At 40.2% G+C, this 28,000-nt stretch overlaps 1 protein-coding gene across 1 annotated transcript; it reads left to right on the top strand.

The window, feature by feature from the left end:
- Positions 1–4: 4 nt before the first annotated feature.
- Positions 5–27,712, top strand: QPCT (glutaminyl-peptide cyclotransferase). The gene is given in 7 exon segments (XM_037807634.1): positions 5–199; positions 7,882–8,028; positions 12,159–12,437; positions 20,631–20,807; positions 22,784–22,883; positions 25,194–25,310; positions 27,100–27,712. Coding segments are annotated over 7 exon segments (1,092 nt in total). The 5' UTR covers positions 5–73; the 3' UTR covers positions 27,246–27,712.
- The last annotated feature ends 288 nt before the right edge of the window (positions 27,713–28,000 follow it).

Here is a 28,000-nt window from a genome sequence, read left to right as displayed (position 1 = left end):
AGGGGGAAGGCGAAGGACGCGCGTTCCCGGGCTCGTGACCGGCGGGAACCCGCGTCCACACGGCCTCGGAGAGATGGCTGGCGGCGGGGCCCCGCGCGTCGCGGACAGCCTCCACCTGCTGCTGCTGCTGCTGGTGGCCACCCTGCCCCTGGCGGCCCGGGGGACCAGTCGGGACGCCGCAGCCTGGACCGAGGAGAAGGTGAGGGGCTGCTTCTGCAGGATCCGACTTGCGCGGCTCTGGCCCGGTGCGGGGACCTCGGGCCCGGGCGAACCCCACCCCGGAGGGGCGGGAGGCGGGGCAGGGCCGCGGTCCCCGGGGGCTCCGGCACCCGTGCCCCATCCCGCGCGCGGAAGAGTCGGACTCCGCCCGGGGGCCTCGGCTGGTCTCGCGGCTGCTTGGAGCTGCCGGGGTGGGGCTGGGTGATGTCTCCGGCCTCCCCTCTGCTGCGGTCTGATGGGGGTACTGATAAGCACACGCAGAGTGTCTCGCCAGCTGCGGCCGCTGAGGAAGGTGAGGGCGCCCCGAGGCGCCGCCGCCCACTCGAGACCCGCCGGGGCGCGGGGCGCGTCTGGGGGTGCGCGCTCAGCTCCCCCACTGCTGCATCCAAGGATACCCTTGAGGCGTTGAAGTTTCCGTGCTGTCTCAGGACAGAAGTGGATTAGTGTTTGTTTTAGATCTTTCAGTGGAGCAACTCGCCACGACGCATCTTTCCTGGGGACCCGCTTCATTTCAAAATCAATTTCAAAAGAGAGAGCGCGCAAACTGCATTTTTCAGAGAAATGTAGCTAGTTGTAGAAATTTCATATAAGGAACGTCGGATAAAAGTGATCTTCAGGTTCCCTCTGTGTGAAGTAAATCAGTTTCCAATTATTTTCCTTTCTTGTGTAACAATTTTGAAATAGTGAAATTGCTAGGTGCTTGCGTTAATCTAATGGCATTGTTGTAAAATAGTATACTTTTAAAGATACTAAGAACAGCAGCAAAGTAAAGGGATGGAAACTTTGACCATGTTATTGAACAGACCTTTTAAATGTCTATATTATGACTGTTACTGAAATTCAGACACACTGGTGGCTGCACCCATGGTAGTTTCACCTACAGAGTTTATGAATAGCCTGCTTCACTTTTCCCGGGCATACTTAATTAGCTTCACCATTCAGGGTCTCCGGCTTTGCAGCACCCCGGCTTACACATGCAGACCACTGGCCACAGGGAACCTGGTTGGAGAGAGGAGCTATAACTGAAGAAAAACTTCATTATAAGAAAAACAACTTCCCACAGAGGTTCAGTAGGGGCAGCATCCATGAAGAAGAACATAGAGTTAGGCTTCTTTGCTTCAACTGGAGCACTTCTCTGGTCAGAAATGGGGAAGGGGGCATTAAAAACCAGAATTTGGAGCCACATCAAGTGTGCCTTTATGATACAACTAAAGGAATGGGAACAAGTGAGATGGAAATGGAAGGAGCTGCTCTGAAGGGATCATTTGTTGGCGTGTGTAGGCAGGGTGATTTTGTGGGTGGGAGATGGTGTGCTTCTTAAAACGTTTTAAATGAATGAGAATTTGATTCTTTAGAAATGTCTTTTAAACCATGAATCCCTTTATGTATTTATCTTAAGAAATCTAATCACTGTAGTATTTAGAAACTGAATGCTTATAAGCAAATGACAAAATCAGCCATGGCACAGCATCTCCCCCCTCCCTCCTCCCCCCTTTTCTAGGCCTTCTTAAAGTCCTCCAGGTGAGCAGAGCTATGGCTTTGTGGACAGGGAGATGAATCAGTCCACACAAAGTAATTGACTCGCTTGCTCACTGTGGCATTTGACTAATTCAATCCTATGAGGTACACAGGTCTGCTCATTTAAAAAGTAAAGTGTGAAGAGTCTCCCCTTGAGTGCCTCTTTATTGCTCAGATGTGGCTCTCTCTCTCTGGCTAAGCCACCTCGGCAGATGATCTCACTGCTCTCCCCCCTACGAGGGACCTGACTCCCAGGGGTGTGAATCTCCCTGGCAACGAAGGATGTGACTCCCAGGGATGAATCTGGACCCGGCCTCATGGGATTGAGAACATCTCGACCAAAAGGGGGATGCAAAATGAAATGAAATAAAGCTTCAGTGGCTGAGAGATTTCAAATGGAGTTGAGAGGTCACTCTGGTGGACATTCTTACGCACTATATAGATACCCCTCTATAGGTTTTAATGTATTGGAATAGCTAGAAGTAGATACCTGAAACTACCAAACTCAAACCCAGTAGCCTTGACTCTTGAAGATGATTGTATAACTATGTAGCTTACAAGGCGTGACAGTGTGATTGTGAAAACCTTGTGGATCACACTTGCTTTATCCAGTGTATGGATGGATGAGTAGAAGAATGGGGACAAAAACTAAATGAGAAAGAGGGTGGAATGGGGGGGGGATGATTTGGGTGTTCTTTTCTATTTTTATTTTTTATTCTTATTCTGAGTCTTCCTGGTATAAGGAAAATGTTCAAAAATAAATCGGGGTGATGAATGCAGAAACTATATGATGGTACTATGAACAGTTGATTGTACACCATGGATGATTGTATGGTATGTGAATATATCTCAGTAAAACAGAATTATAAAAAAAGTACAGTGTGGTAAAGAAAGCATCCATTTGAAATTAAGTTCCTTAGTTTTGAAGTACAGGTTTGTCTCTTTCAGTGGTATTTAATACGTAAAAGCAGATCAACACAAGCTTATAGTTGTGTTCATAAGACTGTGACTTGGTTATTGACATGTGCAAACAATTTTCCCATAGAAGCAATGTATAAGTTGTTAGATTCCCAAGACAGACGTGTATTTCGGGGCATTGGCATCTGAGTGCCAGGTGTTTTACGTACAGCTGTCTCACTTGGACCTCACAGTGCTCCTATGAGGAGGGTGTATTCATCCCCAATTCATAGATGAGGAAATTTAAACCCAGAGAAGTTATGTAACTTGACCACGATGACACAAGTGAATTGAAGAGCCAGAGTGTGGCTCAAGCTCGTGAGCTTTCCTTTCCTACTCCACTCTTGGTTGATGAATCCTGGCTGACAGTGCCCAGTAGCCCAGGAGTATGGTGCTGGAAGGGAGGGGTGAGCAGCCAGAAGAAGTTCATTTTCCTCTCTCTGGGCCAGGTGGACCCTAAATGGTAGTGTTTTCTTGGGGTACCTTTTCTCACACCCCCTACTTTTCCTTCTTCTTGATCTCCCTCATGCAGCTTAAAGGTTGTCATTACTCTGGGGGTTGATCCATATTCTAAAATTGCTTCTGCTAACTCCCTTTTCCCACTGTCCCCTGTCCTACTCCTTTACCAAAGACCCATTCCTTTAGTAGAGTGCTGTCAACTAGCTGCTAAAAGAAATCTTATTAGATCAAATCTCCTTCAGATGTTGGGAGGACTTCATATTTTTAAAAAGGAAGTTATTAGCCCCAATAAATTAAAAAATATGGCTTCTACTGAAGTCTCCCAGTTATGAAGTTAACATATGCTTATTTTAAAAAAATGTGGAAAAATACTGAAAAGTATACTACAAAGAAAACTGATGTTATCCATAATTCCACCATTCAGAGATAATTGCTGTTAACATTCTGGTGTTGTTATTTTGATTTTTTGGTCTTTGTCCTCTGTCTTTCACTTTCCCTCTCTCTTTCTCTGTATATCTACCTATATCTACCTCTATCTATGAAATATCTATCATCTGTTTATCTATTGATCTATGAATGTGTTTATATTTATAGTTATAGAGATGGATATATAATTATACCAGTCTTGTTAAGTTTTTATGAGGATTAGATGAGCTAATCCATGTAAAGCACTTAACATAGGGCCTGGCATATAGTATATGCTCAATAAAGGCTAATTTAAAAAAACATAGATATTATTTCATACTGGAGATTGTGCTACACATACAGTTTTATATCTTGCCATTTCACTTACTAGTATATTGTGATTATTTCTTTAGGAGAATAAAATTCATTGAAAGCGTCATTTGATGACTGTAAAATCATCATCATGTCAGAATTTACTCAACTATTCCTTTCTTTTGGATATTTAGGTTGTTTCTACACTTGATCTTAGACAAAAGGCCAAGAAGTGATTTTTAGGTTGTTTCTAGACTTTCTGTATTATAAAGCTGAGGCCGAAGATATTCTAATTGGTAGAATTTTCCTTTATTACCCAAAAAGTGAAGTAGAAAATTTCAGTTCATATTGGGGATGGAGGGGCAGATTTTTTAACAGAGGAACCACAAAACAGGAGGGTTGGCCTCACCTAGGAATACTCCTCCAGGGTCCACTCTGGCAAACTGTTTCTGCCTCCCCAGCTTTCACAATCTTCTGCTTCTGGATCCATGAGTATTCTAAAAGTCCTCAGGAGGCCCTCCCCTATGGTCCTAAAAGTCCCTGACTGCCCTTCTTTCCCACTCCATAATTCTAATGGAAGCAGCTATGGAGACTCCAAGGCAGAGGCAGCGAGGACAGTGGTAGAGGGAGAAAGGGAAAATGTACCATTTTTGAGCAGCTATCCTCTGGTAGGCAGCTCCATTTTACAGATAAGAAAACTTTTCCTAGTCACAGTAGTAAGTGAGGGAGCTGGGATTCAACCCTAAATTTGTTTGAATCCTGCTGTGCTCTGCCTTTAAGTAGAGGGCTGCTTTGTATTAAAACACACACACACACACACACACACACAATTTTGCGACTGCCTGTGTGATGTCAGTGGCATCTGACAAAGTTCAGTAAATGCTGGCTGAGTATAATTTGCAGGTAGACAGGCGGTAATCTGAGGGCTGTCTGGGAGATCCTCATGTGGAATGGAAACTGGAACTGAATTCGCTGCACTCCTTTAATTCAATGGTTTGGGATCTCAAATCCTTCTGCAACCTGGGCCAGCTCTACACATTTCTGTAATTAAAACCCTCTTGGGCCTGGCACCGTGTGATTAGCCTAGAGGAGAAGCTGCAGGATATCTGGTTCACACTTTTTTCAGCCAAAAGATTCTTGTCACCCCAAGCACACTTGTTGTCCATTCTGTCTGGATGAGAAGACAAGGCAGGTACTGTAACTGAGCCTCATTCTGCTGAGAACACCTGCACCAAGAGAAAATTGTCTAAGGGCCTTTTAACTGAAATACTCCTAGAATAATTTGGGGTTTGCATTTACATTGGTCTCAACATGGTTAGTGTCTCAGTTACTTTCCTCATGCCCAGTGTACATTTTCTTTCCAGTTTTCTCCTCTTACTCCATCCTCTCATCTCTACATAGATATTTATACTTGCACTCTGAGAGTAAGGCTCCATAAAAATCAAATGCATGCAATTTACGGTGGACAAGTCAAATGCTTTTCTGTACAGGGCTTTAATTAGTAGAGGGCTTAAGTAATGAACTGAGTGTGGTTGTCTCCCATTCTCTAGCCTTCATGGGCTGGGAAGCTTTAATCTCTGCGATTTCACAGGGGCATCTTTACTTCCAATGACATGGAGGGAGAGAAAGAGAGCCCCTTAATTAGAAGCATACTTCTAGTTAAGTGGTGGAGTCCAGGAGGCTGAGGAGCAACATTTGCAGGTCCCTGTATTCCTGTACATCAATGGGCCTGCCTACTGAACTTGCTCTTTTTCCATCTAACAAGTGCTTATCACAGCTATTTTTCAACTATGTTTCATGCACAATATCTGTTACAGCTAGAGGTGCAAGGGCTTTATTGATTTTGTTCCTGTTTTTTCTCTTAAGAATTTTTTCAGGCCTCTATAAATCACCCATTTAAACATGAGTTTGGTTTCCTTTCATTGTGGACATGAAGGGAAGGACCCTATTGACTGGACCAGACAGGCTCTGGGATGGAGTTATAGGCAGGAGAAAATGAACCAGTGGTCCAGAGCCTTCGACACAAGGGCTCCTGATTGTCACAGTGACTGCCCTGGGCTCGCCCAGCTCTGAATCATTACAGGCTTCGCCTATCAGAAATTAAAAAAGCCCATTAACATAGAACCCCAGCAGTCCCTGGCTCTGCAGCAGGTACCCACATGTCTTTTTTGACCTTATGATTGCTTGTGCCTTACACTGATTTGATATTAATAATGATGGCAAAAAAAATGCTCATTTTACTTTACTGTGTAAAGGAAGCACAATCTTTAGGGAAGATAGTTCTAAAAAGACAGTTCATCCATTGCCTCCAATATTTATTGAGTGCTCAATATGAACAGGGCACTGTGTGGTGCTGGGGAGAGTATGGTAAACAAAACAGATAATTCCTGCATGGGGCTGACATCTTGTTTGAAATACAGACATTAAACAAGTAATTACACAATTAATTACAACTGTGGTGTGCGCAATGAAGGGAAAGAATTGCATGCTCTGAGATCATGTAATGGGAATTAAACCTAGCCTAAGGAGCCAGGGACGGTTTCTGAGCAAAAGGCTGCAACCTGCAATGAGCAGGAGTTTGCCAGGTGAAGCGGGGAGGGAAGACAGCCTCCAAGGCAGAGGGCATTGCAGATGCAAAGGCTCCAAGGGCACAGAGCTTCGGAGTGCTGTGGCTGGAAGGGTGCCAGGGTGACCGAGCATGGCGAGCTGGGCGAGTGGCACTGCTCAGGGCTTGCAAGGCAGCCGGAGAGACCAGACAGGTTCTTCTAGGCCACCTTAAGTAATAATTAACTGTGTAAGTCTTCTGACCTCTTGCTTCAATTTTCATCTTTTCCCATCTCACATTTCTATTGTTTTGTCTTTAACTTCAGCTTTCTTCTCAAAGTGCTGTTTGATAGCTCACATGGGGACATAGATCCTAGAGGTACCAAAGAATTTAAAAGCTACGGTACAAAGTTATTAAGAAAATATATTTAAAGATGTATTATCAATAAACTTTCAGATGCATCAGCAGTGAGGTATTGGATTGGGAGTCTGCAAACCAGGGATCTTTTCATGGACTTACCTACAACTCTCCTACGACTTCGGGAAAATCAGTTTGGTTTCTATAGACCTCAGTTTCCACCAGTATTAATCAAGGAGCTCGGACTAGATCATCTCAAAGTGGCCTTTCCAGCTTTACAAGTCTGTTCTTCTTTTGTGTATAGATAGAAGGGAAGAGAACTAATGCTTATTAAGCATTTACTTTGGCACTTTATATATACACTCATTTAATTATAATTACCCTAGGAAGTAGGTGTTATTACTTCCATTTTACTGATGAGGAAATTGAGGCTTAGTGAGGTTAAGTAACTTGGCTAGGGTTATAGCAAGTGAGGAGCACAGTGCTGAGTTGAGAGGCCTCTGGGCCTGTCTGATCACACTGCCTATACCTTTTGTGTAATAATACTGAAGAGTAACTCCGAGCCTAAGTGCAGATCAAGATCAAATTCCTGTATCTTTTTTTTGGAGGGATGAGAAGTTAAGGGACCTGTTCAAGGCCACACAACCTATAAATGGCAGCCAGAAATTTTGCATCCTGCCTTAGTCGGTAACTCAGCACAGCCTTATATAATTAAGCTAAAAAGTATATTGTCTTGCTGGCTTCAATTTTTTAAATATGGGTTTTAGGAACAGAATATTAATTGACATATTTTTAAAATAATTGATATTTTTAAACCTCAGTTTTACAGAGCAGTTATACCAAAAATCATTAAAATTGCACAGGTAATAGATGTTAAATATTAATTTTCAAGTTTAAGCCATTATGTTTATTTTGATTTTAAAATAAGCTGTTAAAACAACTCATTTAACTTTCTAGATGTAAGGGGCCATTTTAAAATTAAGTAGTATAATTGACCTCTAACGACATTTTGAGATTCAAAGCAGAGATTTCTTGATTGCAAATGTCTTGGGATGTCTTAAACATGCTATGAAATGAAAGTCAGTTAAACAATTTTACTTCATCCTCAGAATTATCACCAACCAGCTATATTGAATGCGTCATCTCTTCGGCAAGTTGCAGAGGGCACCAACGTTTCCGAAATGTGGCAGAAGGACTTAAAGCCGTTGCTGATAGAGCGATATCCGGGATCCCCGGGAAGCTACATTGCTCGCCAGGTGAGAACACTACCCATAACCTCAAGGTGTTGAAGACTTGGCTTTCACATGAGGGATAATGTTATGGCTGAAGTTCTGAACTGTGTAATGTTCAGATCTGTTATCTAATCTCAGTGTTCACCAAAATGAATAGCCAAGAAAGCCAAACAAGTGAGAGGAAATGTCTGTTCTGAGATAGTGGATACATGTTTATCTAAATCAGTTTTTGTGTGAAATCTGGGGTACAACATCAAATAGGGTGTTAGTCCCAACTCTTGACCGTTTCAGTAACACAGTCTGAGGCTCCCAACCACGTTTCCGAAACACCTGACATCAACCGCCTTAGACCGTTGTTGCTTGATGTCATTCCCCTTTGGGAGACTGTTCTCCCTGGAGGAGCATGAAAGGTCAGTGATAAGCTGCTTTCTCCAGAGCACTGCTTCTCAGACTTCTGATTCTGACTCACAGTAAAAATATTTTACATTTTATATATGCAAACTTACAAAAGTTTCATGAAAAATACACATCTTTACTAAATGCAATCATTCTGATCTTAGTAATCCTTTCGTACTAATTTTTCTTTTCTAAATGCTGTTCATGACCCACTAACCTGATTTCAAGACTCACTGATTTTACCAGGGCAGTTTGAAAGGCACTGCTGCAGGGGGTGGAAAAAGCCACTGGCTGGGCTGGGCCCTGGAAATCTCTCTGCCTTCTTAGCATCAGTCTTCGTAAGCAATCTGAACCCCACCCTCTGCTTGTCTGTTTTTTTCAAAGTAGCTCTGATTCAAGGGGCAGCTTGGGAGGGAATGGGGCAAGACGGGTCCCTCATGTCCGACTCTGAGAGTGCTCCTCCTGCCTCGGACAAAGCCCTAGGCACCCTTCTGCTGTGCCCAGAGAAAGACGTGCAAGGCCCTGCTGCCCCGCTGTTGGACTCCTCCTTTCTCCCCAGTATCTTAACTTCTGCCCCTCAAGTCTAGCCTAGCCAGCCATGGTGCCTGTCTCCCAACTAGCCTCTTGTTCCTCATCCAAATAGCTCCTGCTTCTATGGAATTAGATGTAAGAGACCCGAAGAGCATCTTCAGGCGGAGGGAGGAATATCAGTGATGATGGCTAACTTTCACTGAGCACTTCTTCTAAGGCAGGCAGTTTCCTGAGCATGGATCATCTCATTCAGTCCTCAAGACAAATCCTACTGTGTGGAACTATTATCATCTTAAGTTTACAGGTTAGAAAAGACCTGAGATTTAGGTGTATGAAGTAACTTACAGAAATTTACAGCTCTTAGTGATGGGGACAGACTTTGAACTCAGGCCTGAAGAGCTCTGGCTGGGCGGCACCAGGTCTGTGGTATGTGCATGCAAACATCTCCAGCTCCAGTCCTCATCAGGCCCAAGTTGGAGGGTGAGGCACATACCATTCATTTCAACAATATTCTCGGGGGTCTCATCTCCCAAGCAGTTTCTTAAAAGAAGCTCAGGGCATTTACTGGGGTTTTCCAAAATCCTCAGTTGCATATACCGGAGAATCTGCTTCCTTCAAACACACCTGTTCTACTAATGTCACTGTTTCTCAGAACTTGGAAATAAGACTTTAAATTCAGTTAAATCACTCAGGATTATTCACTAATGTTAATTTAAAATCTGGACTACTCCCTCCTCATAAAGCCTTTACTGTTCTTTCTCTCTTTTCTCCAGACCTCTCTGTCTTCATTTCTTTCACCTCTCTCTCTCTCATTCCCTCCTCTTTCCACTTTAAAAAACAGATGTGCAATCATCTAAAATGCAGTCTATATTCTGACTCCATTTTGCACTGCTTGAGGGTCCAGCTTTTGCTGCTTGGAGTTGGGGAAACACAGATGCTTTACCTAGGGCAGCCAAGCCCTCCCTGCTTAGGGATATTCCAGTGATATGACCAGTAGTATTTGGAGCCTACTCTGGAGAATTGTAGTGGGAACTTGTTGATGAATCTGAAAGCCAAAACACAACAGCAAGGGATACTGGTGACCTAATTAGATTATACAGCCAATTGGATTATTTATATAGAGAGTAGTTGCTAAGATAAATTAAAAAATATTTATACTGAATAAAAGGCTACTTCAGGGAGAACTTTTTTGTGGGCAATTGCTGATTCTTTTGTGGATTTTAGTGTCAATGTAGACATCAGAAATTATGGCCAAGACCTGTTCAGTAGTTGAAAAGTGAGTTTGAGTGTGAGAGCATGACTGCAGCTGAACAATCTAACAGATTTTTAGAATCCCAGTTCATTTTGTAAGCTTGCAGGCTGCTCTTGGTGTTGGAGAAGACATTTAATGCAGCAGTTCGCCATCTGGATACCAGATGTTCTGGAGTATATCCTTTTATATATTTTTTAAGATGACCTCTTTAGTGGGAAAAAAAATTTTTTTTCAGAGTCTGGGGATAACTTATTTTAATATTCTGTGGAAGAGCTTCTCTTACATACTCATGATTTGAACTTCTCTCCATTTGAACTTCCAATGTTCTGTATCATATAACTTCATACATCCTCATTGAAAATAACTTATTAATTACAACTGACCCATGTTCACTGATAGTCTACTGTGAGCAAAGTACAGTACTGAGAACTGAAGACAATAATAAAATAAACAAGATATGAATGCTGATTTCAAGAACATGACAAACATTTCTTTTTAATATGATATGAAAAGAGAACTTGTAAACTTGTAATAGAAAAGTAATGTACCGGGCACACAGGCATGTTTAGGACAAAGTCCACCTCGCTACAGAAAGCAGGCAGTGAAGAGCTGGGGAACAATTTGTTTATTATGACTTTTGCAGAACTGACTGTGGCATCAGTTTCCACCCCCCAGCTAAGCTCCCCTTTCCCTGCAAGCTTCCTGCCACAGTGTTTCCACACCAGAAGGGTGTGTCTGTCTAGATCACGAGATGTGGCGAGGCTAGAAAATTCTGTACTTCTTTGGGCAAAAAATATCCCATTATTTTCTACTCATTATAAATTATTCACTTTTCACCTCAAGATCCATCCCTGTTGGAACAAATTGCCGTTATTTTCATGGTTAGTTTGCCGTTTTCGAAAATAATTTAAGGCAATTCATAGAGATGTATACAATATTTCGAAATAGAATAAATGGAAAATAGTGAGAAAAATGATGCAGAAGGAAAATAAGGATAGGAAAGGATAAATGGAACAGTAATGAATTCATCTGTAACTTCTTACACCACAGGTTCTAGGCTCTTAGAGAAGATACTTCTGATCCCTGAAATGGTGCTTCATTCTCCACGTGCTGCTCTCTCCCATCAGTCAGTGTTGCCCATAAGGCCCAAGGTGGCTGGAAGAGATGGGGAAATTGATTGTTTTCTTTTCTGTTGGCATTTGCAGTGGGTCTGGCCCAGCTTCGGGTGCAGAGAGAAAACTGCTTGATATCGTCACTATGGTTCAGAGTTAGTTTTTATTGACTCTTAGAGTAGTCAGGGGCCTCAAAAATCCTCTAACCATCCTCTTGGTGTGGGACTTTCTGTACATATCCTCAACTGGTAGGCATCATTATCTTTTGTTAGTGTTTATTACATTATCAAGTGTTTGTTGGACTTGGGGCACATGCATCGACAAAAAGAGCCACCGTTTGCAATCCTTGCCCTCAAAGAGCTAAGAGGGGAAATTGAGACCTGTAGAACCCTGGTATCTCTAATTTCTCAAACATGCCTTCTGAGCTTTCTAGAAATATTGAAAATGCACTTTAATACATAATGAAGTGGATCTTCTAGCTCCTGACTTGTAGAAATGTCCGTGACATATCGTTAAGTGAGGAAAGCAAGGGGCAGAATCATATATAAAGCAGGGCATTATTCTTATAAAAAAATACCTCCTATGCCAACTGTATTTATTTATGTGCTGGTGTATGTTCATATAAACAAGCAGAAGGGTGTGGAAAGATATACATCAGTTTATCAACACTGGTAACCCAGGGGCTGATTTTGATTGGTAGGGGAAAGGCTGGGGGACAGAGAGGATTAGTTTTACTTTAAATATCTTTGTTATTAATAGAATAAGCATGTATTGCATTTTTAATTTGAATGGTATCACATACAATTTAATAACATTACTGAAACTGTCTAAATCTGAAATTTTTTTTTTTTTGCTTTGATCAGCACATCATGCAGCGAATTCAAAACCTTCAAGCTGACTGGGTTTTGGAAGTTGACACCTTCTTGAATCAGACACCCTATGGGTACCGGTCATTCTCAAATATCATCAGCACCCTCAACCCCACTGCTAAACGACATTTGGTCCTTGCCTGTCACTATGACTCCAAGTATTTTCCCCAATGGGACAACAGGGTGTTTGTGGGAGCTACTGATTCAGCTGTGCCATGTGCTATGATTTTGGAACTTGCCCGTGCCTTGGACAAGAAACTTCTTTCCCTGAAGGTATCTGTTTTCCTCTTGTCGATTCCTTGGATAAGGCACGTTAGCAGTAACCTAGAGTAAATTCTAGAATCCTTGGGGGAGTGAAAAGGCCATTTAGAAATGGAGACCAGGTACATTTCATACTGATTTGTTACAACATAGTATGAAATTGTATGATTATTAATTGAAGGATTACATTATTTGAGATTTTAACCATGAGCCATAAACCTAAGATGCATTGACTAAGTGTATTCATTAATTGGGATCTGATTTCTCAGTTTTGAATATGCATTAATGTAAATGCAACATTTCTTTGGGAAATATGAAGAGGGTGGAAGATTGTTACAGGCATATATATGAGAACTATATTTATTTCTTCTTGTTTATATAGCCATGAAACACACTACAACCTCTGATCTGAGAGATGGTGGCTTTGAGTCTGAGGGTGGGAGTTGTAGCAAAGTTGTTCTTAAGTAGAGAATGGGCAATTCAGACATATCAAGATGAAAAGCATGAAGTAGAAATGCACTATTGCTATTATCTGTGAATCTCGGCTCAATTTTATGTAGCATAGCAAAGCTTTTGTTATACTCTCAGCTCAAAATACTTCTGGGACTCTCAGATGTTATTTCAGTCTCGGTGTTCTTAAGGGTGTATTGGAAAAAAGTGCTAAACTAGATGAAGACATTTTGTTCAGATATCAATCATAACCAAGTAAACACAACAAAGCCAAAACAAAAACTTTGTTCACAGGCAACAAATGCCTTTTTTTCCCCTCTCAGAGCTTTATGAAGGGTCTAGCCTTTGATACAATGGGGGTAAAGAAGTAAAAGGTTTATTTTGTAATGGAAGTGATAGAGATATTTGGTTCTATTTTTGCTGGATATGCTGAACTTGAAGAAAGCAAGAATTGTTTATAACTTCTCAGTATCCTTTTCACTATTTTTTTGGTTTTTGTTTTGATTTTGGAACCTTCTATAAGGTCTTTGTTCCATGCTCTGCCCCTGTTTTTAACTAGTACCCTTCCCCAGCAATCGAGTGAGGGAGTTTGGAAACTGATACATAAGTTTAATTTTTATATACTTGCCTATTATAAGGACATGAAATGAAGTATGACTTAAAGGTCCAGTTCTGTGTAATGGGTGGGTTTTCTCTTGGTGAACTCCTTTACCTTGTTCCATTTAGCTTGTACCTGCTTTTGGTATGAAATAGAAGTGGCTGCGAGAGTAGTTAGTGAGGATCCCCATTAAAAAAACTCAGGTCAACATACAACTTCTCTTAAAAAATCCTTTCTATTAGAGGTAAATGGTGATGTGGAAAATTAAAAAAAAAAAGTACTAGTTCCAAATGCTATCTTTGAGAGTATCAGTTTGTCCTTCTAGTTATACTCCAATTAAAGTTATATTAAAAAGTTATTTTAAATTTCTTCAGCTGTTATGGGTTGGATAGGTGGGGCAGCAAGTGAGCTGGGAGAGGGCTGGATAGTAGACTGGATTATTGTTCCAGTTCTTTGCAGCCCCCTTACCTCTCCAGTAATAAGATTATAATTATACACCCACATCCTTTGCCTTTTGACTTTGCTGGGCCCTCCCACTGTAGCAGGTTGTGCTTCCATATTCCTTGATTCTGAGCTTGGCTATTTGATTTGCTTTGCCCATGGGATGGTAGTAGATGCGACACAAGGAGAGGCTGGAAATATGCTTGTGCAATTGGGCTTGTTGTCTTGTGCCTCTGCTGTCACTGTGAGAAGAGCATGTCCTGGCTAGTCTGCCAGTCCCAGGAGAAGGGCGAGAGACATATGGAGCAGAGCCAGCCTCCCTGGCTGCAGGGTAAAGCAGAGCTGCTCCAGGCAACTCGTGGATCCAGGAGGATACCTGATGTTTTAAGTTACTGAGTTGTTACAGCTTTAATGGTGGCAGTAGCTAACTGATACAGCCTGAGATGGGGAAAGATTTCATATAATTGTCTGAGTATGTGAATGGGTAACTAGGCACTTACAGTATCACCATGAAGGAGGTCTTGAAGACCTTTACAAATCAGGCTGCTCAGATTCTCCTAGGCTCAGGGTACTAGCCAGAGTTACTACAAATTGAAAGCCATGGACCATTACTTTCCTGACAATCCTGAAAAGAAGAAAAAGAGTAGGTTGTCTCACCTGACTCAGGGTCAGTGTCCACAAGAGTCCAGTTCAGTCTAGATGAACTGATGCTAAGAGAACAAAATGAAAGTAAATCATTGCATCGTCATTGGAATTTCCTGGCTGTTGGAATTTCATTGAGGTCCCTGAACCTTCAAGCCTGTAGAAGGTTAAAACTATCACCTTTTGCCTCTGCCTTAGGCACGAGCAGACTATCTCTGATCCCAGTCTCATTCTGCCCCATCTTTTCCAGGATTATGTTGTTTGATTTGGAGCTAGAAGTTTGGAACCAGTCAAGACTCTTTTAAGCAATTGGAAGCTTAGAATGTCTCTACCAAAGTAATGTACTTTACTTCTTAGAAATGATTTTGCCAAGGAAAACATCTGTTTAATTTTTCAGACTGTATTAAACCCTAAGTGTATATATATTGCAGAAAGACTTCCTGTGCTTAATATTGTCATACTGTGGGAGATTCAAAGGATGGTTAACTGTCTTTTTCCTGTGTCTAACTGAGGAGCATAATTAAGATAATTGAAGTGATTAGCGTTCGAATATAACTTTTAGTTTCCAGATGATAAACATTTTTCTCCTTTTTATGAGATCACCCTAAAACAGTCAGGAAAACTCCATCTTCAGTGAAAGTAGGAGACACCTGGTAGTGGGAACCACAATATAAAGACAAGGTAGATGGAGAAATGGTAAATGACATCAGAGCAAAAAGAAGTCACACTCTATGGAGAGGGGAATAAATGGAAGAAGCAGACTGGTCCCTGACAAAATCCTGGGACTGGAGATGTGAGATGCTGAGGAAGGCAGAGGTGAGGCAAGAGGCCAAGCATGGGATTGTTTATGTGTGTATAAGAACACTTATATTTAGATCCCCACCTCCACATCAGGCAAATAGATGAGCATCCCACCTGAATCCTTGAAGGAGATGAGAAAATATTTTTCTAGAAAAATTGAACCAGGGAGTTTTTGAACTTGGGAACACAAAGTACAGAGAAGGGCAGTAAGGAGGTGCCCCACTGAAACCAGGGAGATTAGATGAAAGTCTACGTATTGAGTGGTGAGATCCCCAGTCTTTCCCCTATTTCCAGCACCAGAAAGCCTGGAGCCAGCTTATCTATCTCCAGGCTGATAGGAAACTGGAGAATCCTGAGACTGTGAATAAACTCAGAGAAAAGACCTAGGGACAGTGACATTTGGGGCTCCGCAGTGAAAACACCGACTGGGCACCTGATTGTCCTGCAGCGAAGCCAACCAATTTGTGATGTGAATGACCACAAAGGACCACCCGATGTTTGAGTACAGTCTCCAGCATGGTAGAAAGAAACCAAAATAAATAATACTAATTGAAAAAGGAAGTTGGAGGAAATTGAGTGCAGTGAGCAGAAGAAAACTTAAAGGATTCTATTTTTAATATCCTCTGAGAGATGAGAGGAGAAGTTATATCCATGAAACAGAAACAGATGCTACAATAAAAGAACAATCACAGAATAAGAAAGAGCTCTTAGAAATTAAAAATATGATTTTCAAGATAAAACAATCTGTAAAATATTTGGATACTCAAGTAGAAGAAATATCTTTTTTAGAAGGAGGAATAAAAAGAAAGAGAAGGTCATTACTTCTGGAGGATCAGATCAGAAATTCCATAGGTCGTATAAAAAGTGTTGGCATTGGGCTTCTCAACAGAAACCCTGGGTGCTGGGAAACAAGAAAATTTTGCCTGAAACCTTTTAAATGAAAATAATTTGCATCTTAGAATTCTCATACTGAGCTAAATCAAGTATAAGACTATGATGAAAACATTTTCAGATAAGTGAAGTCACAAAAAATGTCAAAGAAACATTCCCATGAACTGTTTTTTTTTCTTTCATAAGTTACTTAAGTTTATGCTCCAGCAGGAACAAGGAATAAATCAAGGAAGAAGTCATGAGATCCAGATCACCAGAGATCTAATGTGGGAAAGGCTGAGGAAATTTCCAGGATGATGGTGACAGGGGTAGCCCTGGGATGACAGATGTGCTGCAGCCCTAAAGGGCAACCGTCCAGGCTGGAGCAAGCAGAAAGAGGACTTCAGGAGGATGGCATCCATTGAGAAAGCAAAAACAAAAACAAAAACAAACCACACGAATAAACAAAAGACAGAAGTGCTATCTGGAAAGAAAACTGAATTCTTTCCCTACTCCTAACCACCCACCCTCCTTTATTGACTCATAATATTGGTATAGTACATTTGTTACTGTTGATGAAAGAATGTTAAAATACCATTAACTGTAGTACATAGTTTGCAATAGGTGTATTTTTCCCTGTATATCCCTCTATTATGAAGTGCTATTGACAGGCATTAGGTTAAAAGAAAGCTAAGCAAGTGAGAAAAAGGCAATTATTAAATCCAGGGAAATAGAAAAATTATTCAAAAAAACAAATTTAATCACTGTATACCTTGGCTCAGTGACAAACGATATTAACATCCACTTGATGAAAATACAGATGATGCATTTTTATATAACTGAAGCAAAGTGAAAGGGAAGTCTGAATAAGACAGCTAAATTTCTCATATGTTATACCAGGATGTTAATAGATTAGTACTAAAATTGATAAATCAAGGGATAATGGTATATATAGATTAATTATGGAGATAAATATAAATCCCAAAGGAACAGCTAAAAGGAGTTTAAAGTATGGGACAGGGGTAAAGTGGAAGATTACTATTTGTTATTGTTATTAGTTTTTAATATTTTAAGTGCATCATTTATTTTAATAAAAACAAAATGAGATAAATATAGTGCAGCGTAAGTGCTAAATGGTCTGGTATAAATTAAAGGTTCAACATGGGATATTTGATTTAAGCATCACAATAATCCTATGTGAAAAATATTATCATCTCCACTTTATAGATGAGGAAAATGAGAGGTTGTGTGAATTTTCCAAGTTCACACAGCTAACAAATAGTGCAGCTGGAACTGCATCCAGGTTTCCCAACTTCAAGCCCAGTACTGTTTTTACTAAAGTCCAGTTACCTTCTAAGGGAACATATTATATCTCAAAGCAACTAACTGGGTATCTGGAATATCGTCATTATTTGACAAACTTACATCTAGGAATCCAGATAAGAAATGAAAAATATCATTTGAATCTTGGGGAAAATCAGTTACTTCCTGGAGGAAGTTGTACTCAGGGTGACCAATCATCCAGGTTTGCCAAGGACTGAGCAGTTTTCCCAGGAGGCGAGACTCGTAGTATTCAAACTAGGAAAGTCCTGGGTGGTCGGGACAGTTGGTCACCCTCACTGTACTTGAGGTGGTTCTTGAAGGAAGGGCAAGATTTAAATAGTTGAAGAATGGAGGAACTCCAGATAAGAGCAATTATACGGACTGAGGAGAGAGACACACACATATACTCATGGTGTAGGGGAACACATATGGTGAGGAGCAGGGGAAATAGGTTTGCAGAGGCAGAAGCGAAGCCAGTCAGAGGGGTATTGTACTTGCAGCAGTAGAAAAATATATAGAAAGTTTTGAAAAGAATGAAACTGCAGTATTTAAGTATTAATAGCAGTGGTGTATAGGAGAAAGAGCCTAATTGAAGTTCACATGATTTGCTGATGAATTGGATGGAGGGAGGGAGGGTAGAGGGGAGGGGGGTTAGAGAGAAGTGTCAAGGATGACTAGGTGACTCCAGTGTTTTTGGTCTAATTGTAAGGGTGATGTTGCTATCAGTTTAGTTGGGGAAGGCTATAGGTAGATTAGATTTCAGGAGGATTATTAGAAGTTGAGTTCTGAACATGTTATGTTTCTTAAGTCATTTTGGCAATTGAATATACAGGTCTGGAGTTCAGGAGTGAGGTCAGGGCTGGAAAGATATTTTTTTGGAATTGTTTACACTTATATGGTATCTAACGTCCCAAGATTAGATGAGATCATTAAGGGAGTGAGTATAGAGAGAGCAGTGAAGACAACCAAGGACCCAGCCCTGGTGCCTTCTAGCATTAGAAAGTGAGAGAGATCAAGTGAACCATCAAAGCTAACTGAAGCAAAATATGGTGTTGTAGACGCCAAATGGAGAAAGTGTATCAAGGAGATGAGAATGAGCAACCACGTCAGACTCTCCTGTTAGGTCGTGAAAGATGAAGACTGAGAATTAACCATTAAACTTAGTGGAGATCATTGGTGACATTGACAAGAGTAGTTTCAGTGGAGTGGTGGATATGAAGCTTGACTGGAGTAGGTTTAAATAAGTTTAATGAAAGGAATCAGAGACGGTGTGAATAGACACTTCTTTTGAGGAGTTTTGATATTAAGGGTATCAAAGAAATGAGGAAGAAGTTGGTGGGGGACATGGTGTCAAACAATTTTAAGATGAGAGAAATAAGAGCATGTTTGTAGGCTGATGGGGACGATCCATCAGAGAGAGAAATTTGATGTCAGAAGGAAATGGTGGACTTGTTGGAATGATGTCCTCAAAGAGAAGAGAGGGGATAAGATCTAGGGTGCTAGTGGAGAGTCTGTCATCTGACATGAGTACCCAGAGGCAGCTGTGCTAACAGGCGGGAAGGCAGAGTACGGGGTGCCGATGCTGGTGGGTGTGTAGAGTGGTGGTGGGAGGCTTAATGCTTCCATTTTCTCAGATGAGAAGAAAGAGAAGTATTCAGGTGGGAGTGAGGATGGGTGGGGTGTTGCAAGTTAGGGAAAGGAGGAATGTACAATATTGTCTAGAAGAGTGAGAGAGTAAATGGACTACGAAAATACAGTATGACTGCCAGTCAACACCAAAGGCCAGCTTGAGGTTTGTGGTCATGAATTTTAAGTGAGACCAGACAGTGTGGTTATATATTTTCCTCCAGCCAGCCTCATCTGCAGGAGTGCAAGCACAAAACTGGTAGAGAGTTGGATTTATACGAGGTTATATGTTTGCAACAGAGTTGAGGGTGTATGCCAGGGGGTGATTAGAATGCTTGACTCTGGAATTTGAGCTGAATAAGGAGGGAGTGAAGACATCATAGGAATGAGGGACTGTGGAAAGATTCAATAGATTGGGTATTCCAGTGGGGTCAAAGGATTGTGGAGATTTGGATACGAGGACTACTCTGGAAAGGAGAAAAGTGTCATCAGAGAATGGTGTGTATAGAATCGGTCAGAATCCTATTCATCATGAGTTCCACTCAAGTACTGTCTCCTTCCTAAAACTTTCCACCAAGTCCCACAGTTTTGACCTCTCATTCCATTCAATAGCCACAGGACTTTTGCATTTCATTTGTGACCCTGGGCATGTCTTGCCCATCTCAAGTGTAGTCTCCTTCAGAGCATGGGCTATAATTTATTATTCTTTGTGTGCCCTTGTAGCATTTCTAGGGATGATCCTTGAACCTTAGACTCAATAAAAAAATTGCAGACTTAAATAAAATAAGGTGAGATACAAAATACAAGAATTGCAATTGTTTCAGATTGGGTTCTTAGGGAACAGACTCTGAGGTAGAGTTTATCATTCTGGTCATTTATTAAGGATTTGGCCTTGGAACCAGCATCTATAGCAGGAGAGGAAGGAAATAGAATTAGGCAGAGGGAGAAGTTGAGCTGAGATGCAGGCTCAACAACAGCCTCAGCCAGCCCTATGAGGAGTTCTAGAGGTAGAGTAGCCCTTTAGATCAGTCACTGGGTGTAGGACATCCCAGAAGGTGCAGTTGGGGTAATCCCTGAGGGGCTGACAGCTGAAGTTTCTGCTGACAGCTCTCTCAGCACCTGGGGCACTAAGCCCTTCTGAAGGGGCTCTGGGTATGTGTCAGTGTCTACCACAGTGGCTCCCTGGTTCCAGAGTTCTCTGAAGAATAAGAAAAAGTATGAGTCTTCTATTTTCAGAGGACATGGGAGAAGGTGAGATTTACATGGGTGAAGATGATGGGAGGTGTGATGGCTTTAGAAGAGGAAGTGATGAGAAATACATTTTGGCATATTTTTACTTTCTTTGGTATCTTCTTTCATGACATATGTATGTTTTCTTCCCAGTTAATGGGAAAGCATGTTATTTTTTAATCATCACAGCTTTTTTCCTTTTGTGTTATTGTCCTTATTGTCAGAACACTTCAGACTCCAAGCCAGATCTCTCACTCCAGCTAATTTTCTTTGATGGGGAAGAGGCTTTTCTTCACTAGTCTCCTCAGGATTCTCTTTATGGGTCCCGGCACTTAGCTTCAAAGATGGCATCGACACCGCACCCACCTGGAGCAAGAGACGCCAACCAACTGCATGGCATGGTTAGTCTGGTGGTTTCCATAGCACTGCAGGTGGCAGGCTCTGCCTCAAAGGAAGAATCTGCTAAATAAGTGAAGACCTAAAAATGCCACATCATCCTTAGAGCAGAATTTATAACAGAACATTCCTTGCTATTTGTTGGGTTTATGAGAATCCCAGAGCTAAAAAGAATGATTCTGGGTTAGAAGTTATATTTGAGCTTAAAGTGGTGTAAAAAATCATGTTAAGGAAACATTAGATTCTGTTTGGTTCAATGGGATCACATTCCCCCTACTATGTAGAGGTGGAGAGAAGCACCTTTACAATGTCAATGAAGGGACATGGAGTAGGACTGGACACTGTATGGGGATGGGAAGTGAAGAATTTCCTCTGTGGCTTCAAAGCAGTATAGTGACTCCAGCATGTATATGACATTTTGATGTGTTGGTTTTGATGTGGCATTTTTGGCATGTGGGTGTGGACATTTTAATGTTGCCTCAAAACCCTTCTCTTATTACCAATTAATGGGTGCAACAGACTGTTTCATTTTCATCCTTGACTTTCATCCCCATTTCTGGGTCCATCTCCCATCTCCCATCCCTTACTCTACCTGAAGCGTCTCCCCACGCTGATTCTCTTCCCATATTTGACCTTTGCTCCATCTCTGAGCTCTCCCTAACCCGGCCTTGGAACCTCATGCCATCAAGACTTCATTCTACCCTGTGTTGTCATCCTTCCTAATTCCTACCCTATCTGTAAATTGATAGGCTGTTCCTAACCCCTCCACTCCTCCTGTCCTTGGCCCTGTCACTGACTCTCACCACATTCTTTGCTCCATTTGTGAGTCCAAATGGCCACATTAAATGGCCTATTCTGACTCCAGCCTGCCTCTGGTTGGTGTTTTCTCCATTCTACTAGTCCAGTGATAGCTCATGATGGGTCATGAGGATATGGTCGGCACCTCTTCATTTACTTGTCCCCAAGTTGCTAAAAAGAGTTCAGAGAAGGAGGAGAGGCCTGGTTGATCAGCAGTAGGAACAGAGTTATTTAGAGATCAGTCCAAATATGGGGATCCACAGTGATGGTTAAGACCAGTTTTTCCAGAACAAACTCTTAGTAGCTTATCCAACCTTGTGAATATGCTATATTTTTTTTACAAAAAATGTATTTAATCATTCATGAGTTCATACATACTATGTCTATAGGCAAATATTTGCCTACTATGTGTCAGGACTTATGTTAGATATTTACCTGTACATTATCACCCTTGGATAATCAGTTCTTATCCTGGGTGGGTAGTCTTCAAGGGGTCCTCAAGCCTGTTGATGTTTTTATGGAAATTTATTTATATATATTCATTTTTTCCTCCCTGGAAGATTCCAAAAGCAGTTAGTGGTTCTTACAAATTAAGAAACACTGGTCTAATTTTAGAGGCTTATAAACAGAAGTGGTCTTTGGAGATCAACTAGTCCCATCTCCTCATTTGATCGGCAAGGACACAGAGATCCAGAGATATAGGTCCTAGTCAAGCAATTTTTCTTATATCCTGCTTTAAATAATAAATAACTACTATCTAGTGCTCTCCTATAGGCTGCTGTATCATTGTAGACTAAGAATAAAATGGCTAATTAGAATGAAATAGAAGATCACGCGGGATTGGATTCCTATCTCAAAATAAAGTAAATGTATTCTTTGTTATCTATGAAATATTCATCTAAATAGTCTCTTTCCAGTTTATCCTTAGTGATATCTTTCTGAAGTTACATACACGAAGACTCTTCACTTTGCCATTTGTCCATGCCATATAAGCAAGATCAAAAAAGTTCTCCAAAACAATTAGCTTAAAGAGTTATTAAAAATTTTGTTCGTTTTACATTTTTTCTCCATATTATTCTCAATTATTAAAATGCAGTTACTTTTGACTGATTGCTTTTTTCTGTTGATGAATGTGAAAAGTGGTTTGGTGATGGTGATTAAACAGTATATTTTTCTCTCTTAGGACTTACTTGTATTATTGGATTTAATTGGAGCTCCAAACCCAACATTTCCTAATTTTTTCCCCAAATCTGCTAGGTGGTTTGATAGACTTCAAGCAATTGGTAAGCACTGCTCCTATTAAAAAGTAAAAAATGGTTTCTTCTTACTGAAAATTACTACATTTTAAAACTCAAAACATATGATTTAAATATGCAATATGCTTTACTGGGTTTTTTTTCCTTGCTCTCTCTATTGATTAGTTTATTATTCCTATTCATTCCTTTTAGTATGCCCACTTTATTTTATTGCATGAAACCACATTTTGAAATGGAAACGTAAAATACTGTATTTCACATTTGCATATACTTGGAAATGTTTTGAAAATATTTTTCCAGAGTCCTGTTTGAAGCATATGGAATGCATTTTTAGGATTAACTTCACTCAGAAAAGCATGTCAGCTGGCAATGAGCACTATGTCCTTATAATGACACCAAAAGATATTCTTTAATTTCTTCTTCATCTCTGTCTTTGTCATCTCCTATTTCTTGCTTTACTCAGACGTCATTTTCCTTTCAATCTGGTACAGACTCTGCCTACTTTCCAATGCTCTTTGTCTTTCATTTGGGGGTGAATGAGAGATCAGGATGCAAGAGAAAGCGAGAGATCAGGATGCAAGAGAAAGCCAAATCCTTCAAGAGCCATTTAAGAGAAGGCTTAGTGTCAAATAAATGGACATAGACTAGACCAGAACAGGCCAGGCCAGGCCAAGAAACATAGATATCTTTGGCTTAAGAGAGAGGCTTAGGGCTCAGAGAAGGAAAAGAATAATTTACTCTCTTCATAGCTGTAGCCTTCTTCACCACTCCTCCCCCTCACTGCATCCCCTCCCCAAAATACCAAAACAAAAAACCTCACAACAAACCAGTTGACATCAGGGAAGGATGAAAACGAGCATGACCTTTATTATAGAATCCAGGCCAGAGGTCTGCATTTGAGACAAGAACTTCATGCTGGGAATTTCTAACTAGCCACACAACAAACCTTGGGAGCAGTATAGAATTGTATCACTTTTAAGCAGTGGGAAAAGCACCGCCATCTTAACTCATGCTTTTGCCATGTATTAAGAATTTGTCAACATCCAGATCTAGAATTTTACTAGTGGAACGTTTTTCTGAACCTTGGATGCTTATCTTAGACGAATTTCAATTCATAGTTTGAAAGAATTGTTATTATGGTATTATCACAAATTTCTTGGGCTTCTTCCTTGCAGCATGCTTTCCTTATTTTGATGGTAGCCTCAAGAAATTGGGTTTGGCCTTCTTTTAAGGATCTTCTGCGTTTTTCTTATTTCCTTTACAGAACAATCAGCAACTTGCCCTTAAGGCTATTTTAATCCATTTTACTGCTCCTCCTAGTGGTTTTTATACTTTGAAACAAATGTCTAATTATAGTTAGGAAATTTATAATCCTATGGTAAAGGAATTATAGCTATCAATCAGAAGGAAATTTTTTTTTGTAGTTGATGATAAGGGGCTATCTCAGTGTTCCTAAAATCATAGTATTTATGCTTGCTTATCAGTTCTAGTTCTACCCTTAAAATTTATCAATTTATAAAGATCAGCTGTCCTGGGGAGATTTATTCAGTTGTCTTATAGCCTTCTCATGAGCTCTTGTCATCTTGTAACATATTTAATATATATATAAATAACAAGTTGTATACGTATTATGTTTATATCTCATGTTATATGTATATCTATACATATATCTTGTCATCTTGTAACATATTATATATATATATAACAAGTTATATACATATATACATATATCTCATGCTATATGTTACAAGATGATGAGAGTGTTGGAATGTAGGACAATGGTTATCAAACTGTAGTATACACCAGAATCATCTGGAGGGCTGTTATAATACAGACCACTGGCCCCAACCCCAGCACCCCCACCTCCTGAGTTTATGATTTGATATATCTGGGGTGGGATGAGATAATTTGCATTTTTAACAAGTTCCCAGGTGATGCTGATGCTGCTGGTCTGGGGACCACACTTTGAGAACCACTGGTGTAGTTAAAATAGATACCCCTTTCCTGTGGAGTGGCTACTTAGTATACTTCATCCCTATTCTGTTTGAACATTCCCCTTTTAAACACAGCATCTCTTGAGGCATTCTTCACACAGCATAGCTGACTTATTAGCATCTACATTTGAGTCTTTCCCCCCATTTTCCTCTGGTTTTCTCATTCTCCTTTTTTCCATTGTCCTATTGAGTTTCCACCCCCAAGGAGGTTCTTAACCTCTGAGGCTAGAGGCTTGTGTGACTCTTCTCTCCTTGGAATTGCTCCAAAATATATACACTTAGCTTAGCTCTTTATTGTCAGAGGTATATAGATATTCACCTGCTATCCAATTGTCATCTGCAGAGCTTGAACTCCATGAACTGGGTTTGCTCAAGGATCACCCTTGGGGGAGGAAGTATTTCCAGAATTTTGGTCATCGAGTTATGGTTCAAGATGACCATATTCCATTTTTAAGAAAAGGTAATGTGTGTCCTTGTGTATGTATGTGTTTGCATGCTCATTTTAAACTGTTTTATTTATTGCATTGCATGTGCATTTAAAAACTCCAAGACAGTGATATAATACCACTTACATATTTCTTAAGAGTAAATCAAGATCAATGTTATTGGCCTTGACTTAGTCCCAAGCCCTATTTAGCTTCCTGGTGCCATCGGGTAGTTCTCTTCAGCAGGGAAACTCTAATTTCTGCATAAATTTGAGGAGCAAGTCTCTTCCAAAAAGAAACAGGAAAATTCATTTTAATGAGTATTACACAAGCTTTCACCAATGTGTGTTTCTGATTGTGTGTCTGAAAAATAGAAATAAGAGGCTTAAATCAAACTGAATATGAGGGAAAAAGTGCAGACTTTCCCTCATCTGAAATTTATTGACTCCAGGTAAGACTCAAATGCAACAATTTATGCTCCAACTTTGTCTTACCACACCTCACTCGTCAGGTTATCAAATGAAACTACAGAGTACTCCACTGCTCATTGATATGAAGGGATGATGGGCCTGGAACTAAATGCTTCTCTCTTAGTAAATGGTCTGGATTTATCCAGTAGCTCAGATCAGATGCTTGGAGTTGTCCTTAATTCTGCTCTTTCTCCCATATCCTGGGTCTTCAAGGTATAATAATAAGTATAATACTGATATTTAGCATTTGGCCTCAGCAATAATTCCCATGCCCCTTGTTTTGTGACAATCCAGAAGTGTAAGGAATCATTAAATTTAATTAACTAATTAATGAAATCATCCGCTCTATCATCTCATGACTTCTATTTTCTCATTTCTCATGAAAGACCTGAAATAAAAGACATTCCTTTATATTTTTTGCCACACTTAGAATATTTATAAAAACTCACATCCCATTGACATCTTGCCTTCCCTTTCATAGATTTAGATTTACGCTTTGTGAACTCTGGTGTTTTCTGTCAATAAGGTGTCAAGATATTGGGAGTCTTAATCAACCCAGTAACTCTTGCATTAGCTCCCCACCACTTGGTGCCCAGTTTTCACTCCTCCCACTTTACTTTATGCCTGGGAGCTAGATTTTCTTTTACAAAATGCTAATCAGAGTATGTTACTTCCCTGCTCTACAACTCTAGTGGCTTACCATCTTGTGGAATAAGAACAAAGTCTTTACCATGACTATAGGATCTCTGTTTTCTAATTCTGGTTTCCCTCTCCAGCATCACCTCCTACCTCTGTCTCCAAAAAAATTTCTCTGATCCAGCCACTATGGAATATGCATTCCCAAATCTTTGCATGGCTTGCTTTCTTATTTGGTTCTTGTCTCTGTTCAAATGTTAGCTTCTCAAAGAGGCCTTACCTGACTTTAAATACCCCCTGTTGACCCTGCTGTCTGCTGCCTCATTATCTATTCCCTTACCTTGTTTTATATTCTTTATAAGCACTTACCAGTTCCTAAAATCATGTTTTATATTTGTTTACTGAATTTCTTTCTCCACTGAAATGAAAACTCCATATGGGCAAGGCTTTGTTTTTTCACTGATGAAACCTCAGCTCCTAGAACAGAGCCTGTACATAGAAGGTGCTTTCTAATTATTTATTGAATTGGTGACTGTTTAATGGTTGAATAACTTTGAGTAAAAGGGTAAAATACAAGGAAGTACATGGAAAATGATGAGTTACAAGTTCTCTTTATATGGTACAGAGCTCCCACTCAAACTTCTATTCGAAGAATGACTCTTTCTAGTTTACTCATTGGAAACATATACCTAATTACAAGTCAGTTCTTTCTTAATAGGTGTTCCAGTTCTGCACCTGATTCCATCTCCTTTCCCTGAAGTCTGGCACACCATGGAGGACTCTGAAGAAAATTTGGATGAACCAACAATTGACAACCTAAACAAAATTATACAAGTCTTTGTGTCGGAATATCTCCATTTGTAATACTCTGACTTAGTTCACGGTAATTGCTTCTAGCATTGTATTCTATAGTCAGGGAACCATTTAAAATAATCAGATTCCAGACAAATGCCGTGTGGAAAGTTCTATCCTATAGATATATTCTGTAGGCATCTTTGAATATGTGATCAGTATATCTGAGAATTGTATTGTCCTAAATTGCACATTAATTTTCATCTGGAGATAAAGGGAACATGCCAGGAAAACAGAAAATGAATAGTCTTTTAAAACTTCTTTATATAAGAAACTGAGGCAAAATCAGACTTACATATTCAGAATCATGGTCTCCGGAACAGTCCTTAAATATGAAGATGATGTGCAATATGTAGACTTAGTTTTATGATTTTTCATATTTGGGAATCTATTGCCTATAACCCAAAAACAAAGATGTGGTTTGAAGACTCAAATTCCTTTGAGATATCTATTTCATGGAAATTAAAATCAGAATTAAATGCTGTGTTGTGAATTTCTTTATATATAAAAATGAGGAATTATATAATCTAAAACATTGTCAAAAGTTTATAGTTCTACAAATTTAACATTGTAAAAATAACAGTTATTTACAAAATATTGGAAAATGAAAAAAGAAGAAAAACATAATTTTATTTACGAACACAATCACCATTAGCTCTTTGGTCTTCCCTCACATATTTTTCAATGTAGACTTTTACATAGTTATAATCAGTGTCTACAATTTTTTGGGGGGGGGAGGCAGTGGCAGGGAGGAGGCTATTTTTTCT

Source organism: Choloepus didactylus, chromosome 17, assembly GCF_015220235.1.
Source record: "Choloepus didactylus isolate mChoDid1 chromosome 17, mChoDid1.pri, whole genome shotgun sequence".
Classification (NCBI taxonomy): Eukaryota; Metazoa; Chordata; class Mammalia; order Pilosa; family Megalonychidae; genus Choloepus; species Choloepus didactylus.
This window is presented reverse-complemented; position numbering and strand designations above follow the sequence as displayed.